The following is an 18,168-nucleotide window of genomic DNA, read 5'->3' as shown; positions in this document are numbered from 1 at the left end:
CCACAAACTACATATTTCAGTCACAGTTGCAGATATGTCATTACTGTAGCTGTCTCATCATACTGCTGAACATATCATGTAGCCATGGTCTGGATGCCACTTCATACAGGCTTCTCTCCTTTCATTGTCTCACATCCTGTTGGCAAGCTTCCCAGCCTTGTGTGCAATTTCTTCACATGAAATCATTTTTTTATCCTTTTCTCGGTGTGTGTGCCATTTCTTTGCTACTCAGCTGTCTTAGTGCAGACCACATTGGCTATGCAGGAAATTTTACAGTGAACTAAATCAGTTTTATTTCTAACTCAGAATTTTTTATTGACAATTGCATTTAAACTTTTTTTGGCAGAGAAAAAGAGATTCTCAATCACTAATCAGTATTTCTATGGCTGAAATAAGGTTAACTTTAATCACTAATCAGTATTTCTATGGCTGAAATATGGTTAACTTTAATCACCAACAAAAATAAATAGTTTGTCAGTGGCCAAGCATCCCACGCTCCTTATTTTGGTGGATGTGCCACAAAACTCCCTTGCTCTTTATAAGCTAACTCTGAGATTGTGCATTTTTGGCATGAGTGGAATATTACAATAATCACAATATTCTGCAATGCAACTAAAAATGCAATGAGCAACTATGTGCTGTATTCAAGTAAGATCAGTAGACTTAATCATAATGATACTGGACTTATAAGCTAACCCCCTACCCCCTCCACCTGGAAATTTTTCAAACTATGAGGCATTTGCTGCATGTCCTTCCTTCTGTCCCCTCCAGTGTGGCCATAAACTTACTGATTGTCTGGACTTTTAGGCTTAATCAAACAATATATAGAAAACAAATACTACTCTGTAGAGACAAGCCATTTCTGCCATCATGACTGTGAGGGCAGTTTGGGTTACTTGACTTTGTAATGAAAGCAAAGTTTTTACCCCTTAGTTTTTTGAAACAAATTATGTTTTCCTTCAAAGGTTACTGACATTTAGAGTAATCTCTGATGACTACTGTCCCCTACCACCTGTTCCCCATACTGTGAAGGTGATATCAAGGCATGAGAATTGTGGAATAATCCCTGTCCCCACCCTCAACCCCAATCCCCAATCCCCATGCTGGTAAAGTTCCATTACTGCACGAGAATTAGGAGTAATCTTTTACCTGTACCTTCCAGGCACACTAACACTCACACATACACTAAACCTTGCAGCCCCTCGCAGACACACACACACACACACACACACACACACACACACACACACACACACACACACACACACACACACACACCTCCCAACTATACCTTATGACTAAATTTCCCAGCACTTACCTCAACTGTGCTTACAACTGCAACATGGAAAGAGCAGCCATCCTAATCTATATAGCAATGCAGTTCTATGTTTCATTAGGCATATAAGATGCCTTTCCTGGAACAGTTCTGGGGAAATCACATAGTTAACTTGCAAACACCTCTTTCCTCAAACTAGCAAATTCATTGCCCCCACAAATGATCTCATTAGCATGTAGCATGGCCATGGAGCCAGCCCAACATGGTGTTACATGTCTGCCTGCAGAAGCACTATCTTAGGGCTGCTTTGATTTCATAAAGGTTGCCATGAGACCTTGCTGTAACATTTATGAATTTCGAATTTGTCTTCATGAATTTATCAAAGGGGAAAAAATCAATGTTTGACATGAAAAGATGATATTATGGGATGGCATAAAGTATGTAAGTTTTAAAAAAATACCCAGTTGAGGAATTTTTGTGAGGTTTACTATATTAATTTTCAGATGCAATAGCGATTTTTCTTTCTAAATGTATTACAGCCAAACAGCACGTGTACAACTGCAGCTGTGAAAAATGGAATAAATAACATAACATAATTACTAATGGCATATATATTAGTGAACAGTAGAAGCTTTCTGATGACTAAGAAAACTGATTTTTTTTTATTAAAATTTCTAACTTTACAGTAATTTAGTATCATTCAGATTACTTGTCATAATTATATATGTCTTAGCTTACACATTAGTTTCTGATGATGCATCCTTTGTTTGCCAAATGCAAAGCAAAATTACAAATTATAAGTTTTATTCATAAAATGATTATAAACCTTTTTACATTATAACCTGGTTTTACTAAGTGGTGAAATGTAATAATTCTAAAGGTGGCTGCTTTGTAGCACCAAAAGAGCACTTTAGTACTGTTAGGCTTAGAATCTCCGAGGCTAAGTACAGGAGACTGTTCACTTTTCCATTCTGCACCCATGTGAAAAGTGCACCGTATTGTCATTAAAATATTTAATAGTGCCCAGAAAGCATCACATGACATTATGCTATATAAGGGCTTTATAACTCAGAAGCAAATGCTTAACAAATTAACTTGCTATTTTTCACACAACTAAAGCAGTGTTAAATGTTATTTCTGTCAAATTCAGAACAAGGCAATGACCTTAAATAGTACAGACTCATGATGAGAAGGTCAACTGTTGAATTTGCACATAGACATAAATGTTATAAGATATTATAATAATTCTAAGAGGTCATGGTTCTTCCAAATAAAACACTATAATTAGATTCCTGAAATATACATGGCATTTTTAGACTCAGCAAACTATTTTCATGCTTATAATTCAACATGCCAGTAATTAATGATGTTTTATTACTGGAGCTGGAATGAAATAGAAGTACATTATGCCAATGAGAATGGAAGCTAATTTAAATGGAAGGTAATCAGTGCACTGTAAGATTATAGAACTGAAAGCAGTCATTAGGAAGCAATGCTATTTATTAAAGGTTTGATGACTTGCTGAGCTCTCCCATCTGAAAATCCATATATGCTTGTTTAGAACATTTTACACACTGATATTATTGTACTGGAAGACCTGCTTATTTTATCAAAAGAGCATTTTTAGTAATAACACGTTATTTTACTTACAGGGACTTCTGTACTGCAGGTGGTGGCTACAGATGCAGATGATCCAACTTATGGAAACAGTGCCAGGGTGACATATAGCATTTTACAAGGACAGCCATATTTTTCTGTGGAGCCAAAGACAGGTAAAACTATTATTTATTTACAACTCAGAAATCAAAGTATACATTTAACTAAATGTCCATATGCACAACCTACAACATTTCAACAATGTAAGCAGTTCAAGGTCATTTTGTTTCACGGCAATGTTGCGAAGTCTAAAGCAGCAGATACTAATTCCAGGTTAAAGTTCCTTCTTTCTTTCTTCCTTCCTTCCCTTTTTTTTAATAGTTCATCTCATTTTATAAGCCCTTCCAAGCCCTCAACACATGTATTTTTGAATTGAACAGCATTGTCTTTGTAATTATGTCTATACTGTTTGTGAAAAAAAAGAATATAGTAACACTAATCTATGTAACTACTAAACTGAATGAACTTGAAACTTCATCAAGGTGTCTTTATTCCTCTTGCAGGGATGTCATCAGAATGAGTCTCCTAGATCTGCCTGCTAAAATGATTTTTTATGGTCTAATCATTTATATACTACATTTTGTGAAATGGGAGTTTTTCCTACCAGTACATGAATATAAGAAAAAGCATGCCAACAGGGACCAACATGCTGTGCATAAACTAAAAAATGTATTAAAAAAACAAAAAACAAGATTAATGCTTTCAGACATGAAATGCCCTTCTTCAGATACTTCAAGGGCAATCCAGTCCTCTTTATTTAAAAAACAAACTGACCAATGAAAGATCAATCATAAAATAAAAAGGTAAGAAACTTCATTCTCATGGCCGTCCTCCAGTTGTAAAATGACCAATGAAAACAGTACCACTGTGCACACCTCCAAGTCAGTGCTAAACACCAATCGACTTTCGACCCATTCACCTACGCCCCTTAACGGCTAGTTTCAAAGTTTTTAGTTTATGCACAACATGATGGTCCCTGTTGGCTCACTTTTTCTTCTAGTTCGTTGTCTGTGCCTTTGTGGACATTTAGTACTCTTAGGTTTGTTCTAGTACATGGATATCTTTTGTTGTGGCTAATCCTCCATTTTATTGAAGGAAGATGCTGAAATCAATGTACTGTGTTTATGCAGTAATCAGAAATAATTCATAAACAACGCTGTTGCTTTTATATGCTAAATCTGCTTGTTTCTCTGTTTTAACTGACTCAGTCATTGTTGGTAGTATTCAAAATAGTTTTGAGCGTTTGGTTTTGTTTTCTTTGCTGGCAAATTATGTGTTGTGTTATACAGTCACCTGTCTGAATCCACTAATTACTGTATTGTTTCCCTCCATTTTTGCTACTTATAACTTTGTTACTAACACAGCAAAGGTGTAGCTGAGTGCGTGAGCAGTCTGAGAGATAGCTGATATAATAGCTATGATTACTCTGTGAGAGAGTATAAGCTGCTGCTGTTTCGAGGAAGTCAGCATTTTTGGCTAGAATAAAAAGTTGTTTGAAAGCTGTTTTTAATTGGTTTGTCTAGCTTCTTTATATTGCTCTGAGCTACAGTTTGCACTTGATAGATGCAGGCAATTCAAATGAAGATTTACTCTAAAAAGGCTAGTCAGAGCAACACCCATTAGCAGGTTGTACTAAAGGAGCTACATTTCTATTTAACAGGCCCCAGTTAAGTTGCTGCATCTACCTTAGCAGAGCACTTGCAGTAGTTTAACTGTTATACTAAAGATGTACATATATGTCTTATAATAATGTTCGGGTAAGCCTTATATCCACAGATGGATTTATACACTTTTTAACTAAATGAAAGGTGAGTCAGATTGTCTTCCCTCTGTTACCAGTCTCATTATACCTGACATACTCAAGCAGTATAACAACTAACTGATGCTCATTGATAATGAACTACTACTTCACCGATCACAAACTACCTGTCAGAAATGTAAATATTTAGCTAGGATGGAGGTATTACTCTCACAGAAAATGTAGTCTGTGATCACCACACATCCCTGCAGTACTATACACAATTCATATAAAAGTATCATGCTGAGATGGTAAAACATCATTGCTTAAGACATCAAGGTCAAACAAGACCACTTCTCAGCTGAAGTTAAAAAAAAAACACATACTATTACATCCACAACCAAGAGTTACCAGGAACAATCTTAGCCCATACCAAATGCACTGAAACCCTCTAAAAATAATAATACACTGGTGATGGGTGACTCCATAGAAAGACACAGAGACTCCACTCCTACAAGGATGGCAGTGAGTTGTCTTTCAGGTGTCAAGATCTTCAATGTCTCAAGGTCCCTCAAGACTTCTAAGGATGTACAAGTATGGCTATGAGATGGTGATGGTCCAGGTGGGTCTAAATAACCTGGCCCAAAAATGCAAATTGGAATGCAGAGACATCTCTGAGCACTCCATCTATGTCAGAAATGCAAGAAAGGCTCTTGGTATTGAGCAGAAACCTACCTTCATAAAGAATGATTTTGAGGTACAAAGAACTAATGTTATTCAAAATATATCAAGTATGTGTCAGCAAAGGATGAACTGCTGTAGAGCCATACTTGCTTTGTTAAGGAAGGTATACTTCCATAGTGACTAATGTCTTTGCGCTCCCATGGGATCTTTTTAGGCAGAATTTCTCTAATGGATCTTCTAGCCCACAAAACATAACAAATGCAGCACCAGACAATATCAAGGAGCAGCTCCTCTTTGCTAGGAATCAAAATAACTAATTGCATACCACTGAAGTCCAACTGTAGTTGGAGCACATTCAAGTATGTGTTATTAATGAAACCATATCTAAAAGTACAGAATGCACCTTCTCTATACTATGGTTATGTACCTGGAAAGCCTATACAACCAATGGAAACTGGTGGAGTTTCTGTAGAGCAGAGAGTCGATTATCCGAACATTGATATCCGAAATGTCAATTATCAGAACACAGCCTTTCAACGTATTCAGATAGGAAAAGTCATAAAGTCTAAATATGTAAACAGTATACATATTTGTTTCTGTGCATTTTTTGAGTTGGTGGCTCGCTCGTGTGCGAAAAATACTCTGTATTGCCCACTGGAATCACTGAATGGTTGAAGAGTGTAGTCCCTGTGTGCAGAAAACGCAAGATTTTAGAAGTTTTTGGTCAGTTCAATATATGTTTGATTATACGAAGGGTTTGATTATCTGAACTACCCTAGATCCCAATTAGTTGGGATAATTGACTCTCTGCTGTATTTATTAAAGTCCACATCATCTCAGGACAGATTCCCAGACACCAACAAGCCAAACTTATTGAAATTCATCTCATGCTAAAACTAATTATTGGATCATAGCATGTTATAGGACCTCCCCCCATGACCTCCAAAAAAAAATTTACATTTATTACATGCTTTGGATCAACTCCATATACATAAAAATTTTATAATCATGGGTAAGTTTAACTAACCATCAATAAATTAGGAGACCTATACCTCAAATGTAGGCTATGCCCAATAACTTCTAGGTTTCACGAACAAAAATTCCCTGGATCATACAGTCAATGAGCCCACTAGAGTACCAAATGTGGTCCTTGCAAACATGCTGTTATCCCACTTGTACAAACTTCCCCAGGCAAGTCTGACTTCAAACTGGTAATATTTTCTTTCAAAATCCCTAATATCTCAGCATCCAATGATGTATAATATTAAACAATTACAAACCTCCTACAATTCTGTGATGAACTATCTATTTTCAAGCGTAATTGTACTCCATCTCAACACATATTCAACAAAATGCTGGCATGGCTGATAGTTATGCAAATAAATTCTATATTCACCTAGAAAACTGTATAAATCTGTTAGTCCCTAAACAAAAAGGGAAGAGAAAGCATAAACCAACCTGGTGATCTACCTGCACAATTAAACACTAGAATAAGATGAAAGAGATCATTCAAAAATATACCAAAACTAAACATCCACAAGCCTAGGTCAACATCAAACGATTATCCAGGATATTTGATGTTATACTACATGCCCACTTTATTAACAAGCTAAATGTGTTCCGGCTCAATCACTATGTAATTAGATGGATAACTAATTATCTGAGGGACATAAATGACATTTTAAAGGTGTCAGGCATACCCTCAGAGAGTTTGAAGTTAACCAGAGGTACCACAGGGTTTTGGGATGGGTCCTCTGCTATTGAGCATATTCTTCTCTCATCCCCAAATCAGAAATGAAAAACTCCAGTTAATCGAGTCTGTTAATGATTGTAAACTGAGTTTTAAACTTAAATCACCTTCTGATATGCCAAAACTACAAAGTGAACATGTAAACTAACAGGTACTACACTGAAAATGAACTAAAACAAAAATACTAAAACAATATTGCTGCACTCAGCAAACAAACCGTCCACTCATCTTATAGTGTAGAAAACACCCAGTTTTAAAACAGAGATGTTGTGAGAGACCTACCCTCTGCTTTGATCATCAGGTTACAACAGTGGTCAGTAAATCCTTCTAACTGACAGAGATGATCACAGAGTGTATATTCTTTACATCTGAAGACGTCTTTAGATTTCTATATTCTGCACTGTTCAGGCCCATCACAGAATATAGTGCCCCTTTGGGATGTACCTTACTAAACATATCAAGCAGTTGACACTTAAAAGGTTGCTGACAAACAATACAATGAGACTAAAGGACTTCAGTATCAAGAGAGGCTGGAGTCCTTCTCCCCAAATTCAGTATCCTATAGACTCTTCCTTGCCTTCTAGGAGATTAGGGTTCTAGGAGTCCAAGATCTATTATTCATCCACAAATCAAACATTCAGCAAAAACTAGATATAGAGGTATAAACCTGCTTCAGCAAACTAACAAATTATGGTGGAGAGACAGATTTGTAAAATAATGACTTCTCTGATACAAACTTCCTCTTCTGATCAAAAAATGTAACACATTCTCTTCATTTTAGAATGCATTAGGCAGCTGGATTCATATTCATAAATTTACCACCAGTATATCTGACCTTTCACTCTTGAAAAAGGAGGTAAGGTCTAAGCGGTGGGAGTTGCAAGGTATAAATGGCCATATGGCCCAATTGCCTTCTGCATTTTATGAAATGTATAAGGTGAGGAAGGAGTGAAGAACAAATAGCATGGTCCAATTGAAAAGTTCAACAGCATACAAGAAAATCTTCATTCAACTCTCCCTACTTCCTCAAAAAGGGACTCTTCCTCTGGACAATCATTCTGGAATGCAATAGCTGATTGGCTATCCCTTTATTTTTTGAATATCTACACAGTTTCTGATTATAATAGTCCTTAAGCTTCTTTAGGAAAACAAGAACATTTTCAGTCAGTAACTTGGAAGTTAAAAGTTTCTACCTCTCCAAGTTGTCATATTTGTAAAAAACTAAATGAAATTGAAGAATGCCTTGCAGAATACAGATTTTAATTGTACACATAAACCTAGTGAGTATTTATGTAATTGCTTACATTAACTTTGGAGCAAGAGCAATGTTTTCAGTACTTGTAATTTCAGTTCTCATTGTCTTTCATATATGTTGTATTATACATAACATCTTCCGCTATCACTGTAGTTTTCTTTATAATGAACTTAACTGCATTGTAGCACATGGAGTGCTATGGTTACACTCTGATATTCTGAAAAAGGCAAACCAGTTAAGCACTAGAGTGGTACGAGATACGACCTTAAATGTTATGTATCCTCTGCTTAAGTTGCTAAGGCCAAGTCCTATGCTAGGCAGTAAAATCTGCCAGGACTGACCATAAAATGACAGCAGCAGTGGAGGAGACTTGATTCTGCCTGCTGTCCATTGGTAATATGTTCTGACTTCCTATTATAAACTTAGAAAGTTATTAGAACAATAAAATATGGGTTTGCTTGCATTTTCGAACGATACAAAGTTTGAATCCTAAATGCATGTCATTATTTAGTGTCTTTAATCCTCAGTAGTTTGTCCAAAACTACAGACTTTATGAGGAACAGATCAAACATATGAGGCAGGAATTTGGGCATTCTGCAAAAGTCTGGACAGCTGATAAGCATGGAAGGTGAGTATAAATTTAAGAGGTGCTCATTTTGTGATAGCACTCACTATGTGCTTCACGGCTTTGAAAGCCGCTAAAACACTTGGCACTCTTTTTTTCTTTTTACTGTAACTAGTAGTGCATGAAAGAAATAAAGCTTCATGCAGTACGAAATTATGATAATGTCACCGATCCTAACAGTAATGTTATGTGTTCTCAACATAGATGCCAAGATTCACCTGTCGAGCTTTGCTCTCATAGTGAATTTCTTGGCAACCATGTCTCAAACACATAAGAATTCTGTTAGGATTAGTGACCCACTCACAGTGCTCTACATTGGTGCTATTTATAAACATTGTATGCCTTGGAATAGGGATCTGGAGTACTAAATCCCTGTGTGATTCATAGAACTAAACACACGGAGAGTAAAGAGTTTGGATATAGAGTTACAAAGCTTTGTATGCAGTCTTACCCCATTGTATAACCAGAGTGCTCAGTGAGCAGATACATGTGTAATTAACCCTCACAATGTAGACAACTCACAAGCAAGACACAAGCCAGTACACTGGTCTCAAGGAGATAACGTACTGGCCTCCAACAAACATAATCAAATATTGCTACTTTACTCAATGCACAGTCTTGCTTTTCTGATATATTGCTCAGCTTTCATTTTACACAGCACAACTTAACACACACAATATTAGGAGTAATAGAACACCAAGTACACCACAGTGTATTATACCCACTTGTATATAATAAAAAAGATGCCAACTTACTTTGTACATATTTTGCCCTTGATACAGTCTATTCTTATGAGTCAAGGCAATAAAAGGTGGCATTCTAAACACAGTGTGCATATTTGCATTTATACATCTACATAATACCACTATAAGTTCCCTAGGTCCCCTCCATTTGATCTGCATCTAACTCTGTTAACTACTCTTATGGGTTATGATCAATTTTTCTATATTGGGTATCTACATATAAAACATCTTTATAGCAATCGACTTAACTTTAAAAATACAAATGCACTATTTTTTTAATGGGTAGACTCACTAGACACAAGTGTCCTTTCTCAGGAGTGATACAGGAGCACTGTTGAATTAACTTATCCAAATATCCATATGTTCATAAACATTATATGTATATAGTAATTCATAAGCTTTAGTTGGTTGTTTGAGTAGGTGTAATGTATACAAAATCTTGGCAGCTGAACTATCTTTATCTATCAAGTCCAAAATTATGAGAAGATTATAATAGTATTATTTTTTAAAGTGTAACAAATACCTTTGGAGAAATAATATAAATGGTATGTCGAGAGTAAAATAAAGAACTGTACAAGAAAAGTGACAGAATAAAACAGATAAAAGTACCAAAACCAACACAGCTGCAGGTAAAATACAAGGAAAAACTTTAATAAAAATAAAACAGAGTAAGCGCTTTCATGGTATGCTACCACCACTTCATCAGACTGATCACAAGAAACTTCTAAAGCACTTAAATAACAGATAAATAAATCAATCAATTAAGACAACAGTAAGACCACTGATTTTCTTAAAGGAACCAAGACAGCGGTGGTAGCATACCGTGAAAGCGCTTACTCTGTTTTATTTTTATTAACGTTTTTTACTTGTATTTTACCTACAGCTGTGTTGGTTTTGGTACTTTTACCTTTGGAGAAATCTATATACAGTATTTTATTTCAGTACTTCCCTAGTTCTAGATTTTTAATTTGTAGTTTACTTTGTAAACACGAACAATATTTTTAAGTATTTAATACCTCTTTTGCTCTATATTATTCTGCATGGCCACCCCCTTAATGAATTCATAAGACTATCTGCATATGATAACAAAGCACCCTCGGTAAGAAAAGCAAGTTACTCCTTCAGAGGTGCAGACATTATCGTCCATTGTTTCAGTACTGCAGCAACTATGCTTTTAATTTAAATCAATATGCATGCAACAACTTGTATTTCAATTGAATACAGATCTTCTATTCCTACAGTTAGCTCACACACTCACATTGCAGTCTAAGTAGTTCTAGTCACAGTGAGGTGTTTGGCTATAGCTGTACATGTTCTTTCTATAGCTGTACCTTACTTTCTTCCACGTGTCATTTCAGGGAGGACATAACTCCAAAAAAGTTATAAGAGGACATCCTACTCAACAAAGTATGGCACAAAAAGTGCCTTCTCTTTACATGCAAAAGAGTATAGTGTGTCATTTCTGAATGGCAAGTGGTAGATCCTAATACACTGAATTCTTATATCAGTTTGCAGCAAATTCCTGATGAAGAGCTCATGTGAGCACGAAAGCGTGATTAATTGCAAAACTTATCTTGATCCAATAAAAGGTATTGCTTCATGTCTGCATTCTTGTGTATTTGTGCCTGCTGCAAAAAGAGAGTAAAAGTGAGTTTTTGTATCATATATTTATTTTACTTACATATATTGTTATATCCATTGAAAAGTGCACTATCATACTAACAATGCTTTCAAGAATGAGATAAAAGCACATGACACTAAAAAGCTGATAAACTTGTAGCTGACCCTCACGTGTCTTCTAGACTTATTGGGGGATCACTGCATAATGTAGTCATAGTGTTTCCAGATGCACTTACAAAGGATATTACAATGACACAAAAACTACCAAAAAATAAGAAACTAGTAAAATGACACAAGAGCAGGCTCCAAGGACACTAAAAATACATTGTTTATTACGAATACTTGTGAGCACTTTCATTAGATAAAATACTCTAACTTCTTCAGACAAAGATCCAAACGAAACACTGAGTTTTTATTCAAAATTTTAAGTATAATAATTTGTGTATTTTATACATGTAATTGGAATTTAATGTTTATATACGTTTATTTATTATTTATTCTTTTACTTGCAATAGGCATTTAATATCTATGATAATGATATTGAGTGTGTTTGAAGCTAAAAATTTAGCACAATGATTAATTAATTATGATCCCTAATTGATTTATTGGACTATTTGTGACCATATAAAGTTAGGTTGTGTTGTTTAAAAGCGCTCACAAGTATTTGTAATAAACAGTGTATTTTTAAATAATATTACAATGGGGGATCACTGCACAATGTGGTCTCAGTGTTTCCAGATGCACTTACAAAGATGCAAGAAAAAGAAAAAGATAAAGATTATTAAGTAATATACTTACAAAGTGTAATACTTTTCAATTGTGAGACTCTCACCAAGCTGCCTTTGGTGTCATCATGTACCAAACTGTGAAAATGCTGTCTGTTACAGAATACTGCCAATAAAAATAAACTGCAACTGTTACACTTTGTATTTTCTGAGCTGATTCAGGAATACTTTAAAAGGCCCAACCCTCAGCAAAAGGAAATAATCAACAAATATACAGGTGACTTATACTGTACTGATCAGATGAACCTCCATTTATGAAACAACCACTTGCTCTGTGCCAAACTTCCTCAAACAACCAATGAAGTTGGAGAATAGCTGGCGATTCAGCCTCTCACTTGCAATACTGTCTCCCTCCTCACCCAATCAGTAGTAGCAGTATGTGTAAGAATGCAATTACTGTCCTCCACTTCAAAATGATATCAGGTGGCATTAGATATACTACAGGCTGAAGTCTGTTACTGCACCAGGGATGCTATTCATCTCCAACATGCAAGTGGAGTCTCTCTGCAGGTAAATCTCTTCACAATCTGGTGTTAATTACTTGCACTATATGCTACACTTTTGAGCTTGACCTCTACATCTTTTCCTGTGGCTCACACAGATCTCTGTCATGGAATATTTACACAGTTAAATTTCATGGCAGCAGTGGTAGATGAGTAGCATTAATTTGTGTATTTTATATTATTGTGAGTTTCTATGAAATGATGTGTGCATGAGTAGGATGACCATTTTTTGGAGATTCCCCTTGTATTATATTTAGTGTGACTATGGAGCTGGTATATATAATATGCAGTGGTGTGGAGATAGAGCCATCAAATGTAGTGTGCAGGGGGCTTAATCGATGTAAAAAAAAAGAATTGTGATTTTTGTGAGTTTCAACACTCCAAAGTTTGATATTCATCTTTTAGAAAATGATGAGCTGAAGGTTAGTGTTTTGATCGCTCAAAGGTAACTCCCTCCTTCACAGTAAGGTATGCCTCATTATTTGAGAATCAGTTATTTAGATGTGATATCAATTATAAGAACAATGCACAAGTAACATGTTTTTGTTTCATTCTTTCACTTTACATATCTGGACTTAATTAAATACATTTACTAAGTGATAAATATATTTGCTTTGTGCTATGTTTTTCTTCACTTGAAGGAAAGTGCAATAAATTAAAAAAGGAAACTTTACAGACAAGATTAGTTCTCATAAAACCTAATACCTTTATCTTAAGCAAATCAAAAATTACTACCTTAAAAGCTTTGTAAGACACATAGCCTTTCATTAAGTAATACATTTTTTCTTAATCTACTAGAGAATCATTGACTGTATTCATGTTCTGCTTGTCTAAACAGCTAAGCCTAAGGATATGTAAACTGTGGCCTAGATTACAGTAGTTTTAAATATAGAGATTAAAGTAATCCAATGAAATTTAAACTCTGATTACAAGTATGTGTAAATTGTTATTTTCAGTTTCACATTAGAAGCCAAAAGCTTTAAAGCTCATGTATTTGAAAATGTAATTGAATTGGTCTGTCACATCATACTGTCCAAGGGAAAATATGAATATAAGAGAAGTATGTATTTTTCATTTTCATTTGCACATGGTGTTACAGTATCAGTACCCTTCTGAGGTCCCCCCACCCCGTATGCATCCTGCCCATAACAGGAGGTATAACTAATTCCACACTCTGTGTGGGTTAAATAATTATTTTAAAATTATACAAAATATGAACGCACATTACAATCTTTCTCATTTTTTCAGTAACCTTTGTTTGCCCTTTTTATATGCAACAAAACTGCATTTAGCTATTCTGACAGACAGACACACTGCAAATTACTCTCATTCCGTTATTACTGGGGTGAAGGATAATTAGGAAAAATTAGCAATATAGTAACTGGAGTCAGCCAGACAAAATAGTCCTAACTCTTGTCTCTTGTGCAAGTTGGTATGTATGTGTGCATCAGGCAGGAATTAAAATCTATGAGCGCACATTCTGTTCTGTAAGCACTAGTCTCAAAGCTTATATTCCTTCCCCGTCAGTCACCTGTGAGCATGTATCTGCTCAATGCTGGACACATGGTTGGCCACTGTATACTATTCACTATATTAGAATGATACCAGCTATGCTGGATATTAACATTCCTGATACTTGGAATTCACATAATTGGGACCCAATAGACACAAATCTATGCAAGTTACCGGGGAATAACAAGACATAATTCTACATATATAAAGGTATTTGACAAGGAGTACCTCTCAGAAGAAAGCTGCTGTGGTCTTTCCTCATTAGTTTGAGTCTAACATCTCCCGCAAACTGCTGTGGTGGTGATCAATATGCACTGGTTACCTAATGTACTAGTTTTGTATTAAGAGTCAGCTGGTTTGCAAGTTCTTCTTGTTCTTATTTAGAGATATTAGTCATTTCTTCGAGGACCACTGTTACAAATGTCTTTCAGTCTAAATCACCTGACCAAACAGTGCTTTAGTGAAACGCTTTCCTTTTTCTTTATGAAGAAGGAGGCACATAGGTTCCATTTACAGAGGACTGCACATCCTGTATACCATACTTTCTGATTAAACACTGAGGCTGCAAAACCTTATATAATGGAACAATGATTTTAATACTAAGAAGTTTAAGTGAGAGCCTTATAACACATTTTAGTCATTCAAGTCTGACTGAATGGCCTTCAGCTGACAAATCACCACTGAAGCCACCAATACCTTTAATTTAGCTTACATTTTTCTTTGTACTTTTTACTTTAGTTTTACTCTTTAAATGAACAGAAAAAATAACTGTTAAATCATCTGTAGCAATGAGGTTCCAGGTACCAAATAAAACCAAATAACCAAGCTGAAGTACCCAGTTTGCTTTTTACTACAGTGTATGCATTAATGTGTGTCACTGTGTTTTTTGGCTTTATTAAAACATCAGACTTTTCTAGTGCTGGCTGTTTCTTTCCTGGGTACTTCAGCTTGGTTGTTAAATCATCTGTGTTATGAACATTAGTTTTAATGTGATACTTAACATTTTCCTCAGTTTATCTTATTTAGTTTTATATGTGTACAGATGGTGCAGTGGTGCAATGGTAGCATCATTGCTTCACAGCAAGAGGTTCTCTGGTTTGGTTCTCTGCTGGGGTGCCTTCTGTGTGGAGTCTGCATGTCATCCCTGTGTCATGTGGGTTTTCGCCTGATGCTCCAGGTTCCTCCCATGTTGTAAAGGCATGCATCTGTTGCATTTCTCCCAGGGCTGCCACTGAAAATTAGCTTTGTTCCAAGTCAGACTTTCCCGGTAAACAAATATAAAATAAAATAGTTTTATATATATATATATATATATATATATATATATATATATATATATATATATATATATATATATATATATATATATATATATATATGTATATATATACATATATATATAAAATTTTGTACTGAACTCATTTTTCCATGATGTTACTGTGCTTCATCTTGTTAAACTTGTAGTAGATTGTTCTAAATAAGCAGTAAATAAAATACAAACAAACAAATAAATACAATAATTAAATTAAAATGAAATAACAGACCGTCACTCTTAGAGTTGAATGTCTGGTATTATCATTGTTTGTAGTTGTCTATTAGTCTGTTATTATCATCCCCACCCTCCAGCCACAGTTGCCATTAAAATAAGATGGTAATGGTGTCACTTTTCTAAGACATTCAAATGGGTCTCTTGACAGGAATACAAGATTAAAATTTGATCTGTGCCTTTCTGACATTTTTTTACTTTGCTTTATACTATATGTGCATTGTCTATCTGGCTTCAATGTAAAGAGTTTGTGGATGTAACTGGATAAAAAGGGAAAAAAATGTTAATGAGAAAACTGCCTTATTTGTGGATGACATAATGTTATGTCACCAATCCATAACATAATAATGGAATTATATTTGATAAGGTGACATATTTTATTAGTATTGCAGGAAATAGCATATGTGAAGAAAGCCAATGGCAATAGCAAAGAATTATGCTTCAACAACCGACTTAGTACATGACTTCTCCTTTTTGTGGGCTCATGGCAAGATGAGATACTTGGGGAATTTTGTTGAAATGGAATGTTGAGCTGAAGAAATGTGGGGATAAATTACTCAAAATATCATAGGTAAGATATGACTATGAAAAAATTTATTTATGGAAATCAACAATAAGATACAAGTGATGAACATGTTTTTGAGCCCACTGGTCCTTTATGTAGGCCAGGGATATGTATCAACCAGTACAAAAATTAGGCATGCAGGAGGTAGACTTTACTGGAGAAAGCTGGGAAAGGAATCAAGGCACTTGGAGCAAATAATTTAGAGAGGAAAGGTGATAGAATGGTAAGAGACCAAGAATACATTTGGAAAGAAGGTTAGAGACTGCTTTTTCATCAAGGATTGATATGAGTGTAGATAAAGAGAAAGGAATAGGGGATCCTAAGTGAAAGACCTGTGCTGGTAGAGATATTAGTTAAATCTAGAACAGAAGTAGCCATTAAAAAGGGGTTAATTAGTAGGGCATATACAATTTTGCATGGTAGCTACAGGAATCAATCAGAGGAAGTTAGAAAGGATTGGGAAGATATATTGGATAAGCAATTCACAAAGAAACAATGGAAGGATATATGCATGTTTCTTAGATATGCAACAAAGTCTAAAAGACTTAAGATTTCTGATTGGAAGTGTTTACATAAGTATTTCTATACCCCAAGCAGACTGAGAAGAATTTTTCCTCAGGTAGATTACAAATGCTGGAGATATGATTGGGTAGAAAGAGATAATCAGAGCATATTTTTTGAGGACTGTAATGAGTTGGCAAACTTTAAAAATTCCCTGCATACTACTCTGAAATACTGGGTGTGTAAACTGTTGTAACTAAGGAAATTATTTTTGAGCTGTGATACAGTATTTGAATACTCACATAGTAAGACTTTGTTGAATTTAATTCTGGTCACTGCCAAATTAAAAAAAAAAAAAAAAAAAAAAAAAAAAATACTAGAAAATGGAAATCAGAGCCTAACCAATTTTATTACTGGTAGTGAATATAGAAACAAAGATAATAAAATGGAAGTAGGATCTTTAGAAAAAGGTAGGGGAAAATATATAGAAACAAATGGAATTTTGGGAACAATTACATGCAGAATAATGTTTTGGAGGAGGAATGAGATTTATAGGAAGACAGGAACTGAATGAACTATGTAACGTTTGATTGGCAATGATTGTATAGAAGATTATATGTGATATATAATGTTTGCAAGTGAATATCTGCCAGTATGGTTTGTTTTCATCAATGTGTGCCAAAATTGATATTCAATAAAGATATTTTTTGTTTATAAAAAAATAATATGTATCAGCCATCAGATCAAATATGTAATAATATTAAAAAAGAAATTAAGAAGCTTATTTGGGCTAACAAAAGATAAAGAATGCAACTAGAAAAATTAATATTGACAAAGGAACAGTGTGGTTTGGGATTATGAGATTTAGAGGCATAATATAAGGCCACACATTTTAGATTAATATATCTGATTCAAGTCTCTGAATATATTCTCAAATTGAAAGGCATGATAGACATAGTGCCTCATGAAGCAACTGCAAGGTTATATATGGGCATCGGTCAAATTAAGGAAATGAATATAAAGACGATTATGTCCAGCCATAAATACAAAAAAAATATTAAGCATGAAATCACTTTAAAGTCAGTTATACCTTGGAAATATAGAATAAGACCAGTAAGCTATAGTATAGATCAAAATAAGACAGACAAAGAAGAAAAGGTAATGAGGATTTGGAAAAGAAAGTACAACGAACTGAGATTTGGGGAGAATATGATAAACGAAGATGTGGTAATAAAATGGGATAAAGCTAGAAAAATATTTGGGTTACTGAAATCAGATCAGCCTTCACATGCAATTGAATAAAGTTATACATAAGTTGGATAGTAATCGTTAACGCTCAAATTTCAGATTTTATAAATGAGGCCAGATTTGGTCAAGCAGACCAGAAAAGAGTAATAACTAGAACATGG

At 34.9% G+C, this 18,168-nt stretch overlaps 1 protein-coding gene across 1 annotated transcript in view; it reads left to right on the top strand.

The window, feature by feature from the left end:
- The window catches only part of LOC122798305 (cadherin-7), a 705,913-nt gene that overhangs the window by 376,858 nt on the left and 310,887 nt on the right, over window positions 1-18,168 (top strand). Inside the window, exon 4 of the mRNA XM_044067132.1 lies at window positions 2,929-3,048. Coding sequence (XP_043923067.1) covers window positions 2,929-3,048 — 120 coding nt within the window. The remainder of the gene's footprint in view (window positions 1-2,928; window positions 3,049-18,168) is intronic.

This window comes from Protopterus annectens, chromosome 3.part1, assembly GCF_019279795.1.
Source record: "Protopterus annectens isolate FY-2018-M chromosome 3.part1, PAN1.0, whole genome shotgun sequence".
In the NCBI taxonomy this organism is placed as follows: domain Eukaryota; kingdom Metazoa; phylum Chordata; order Ceratodontiformes; family Protopteridae; genus Protopterus; species Protopterus annectens.
This window is presented reverse-complemented; position numbering and strand designations above follow the sequence as displayed.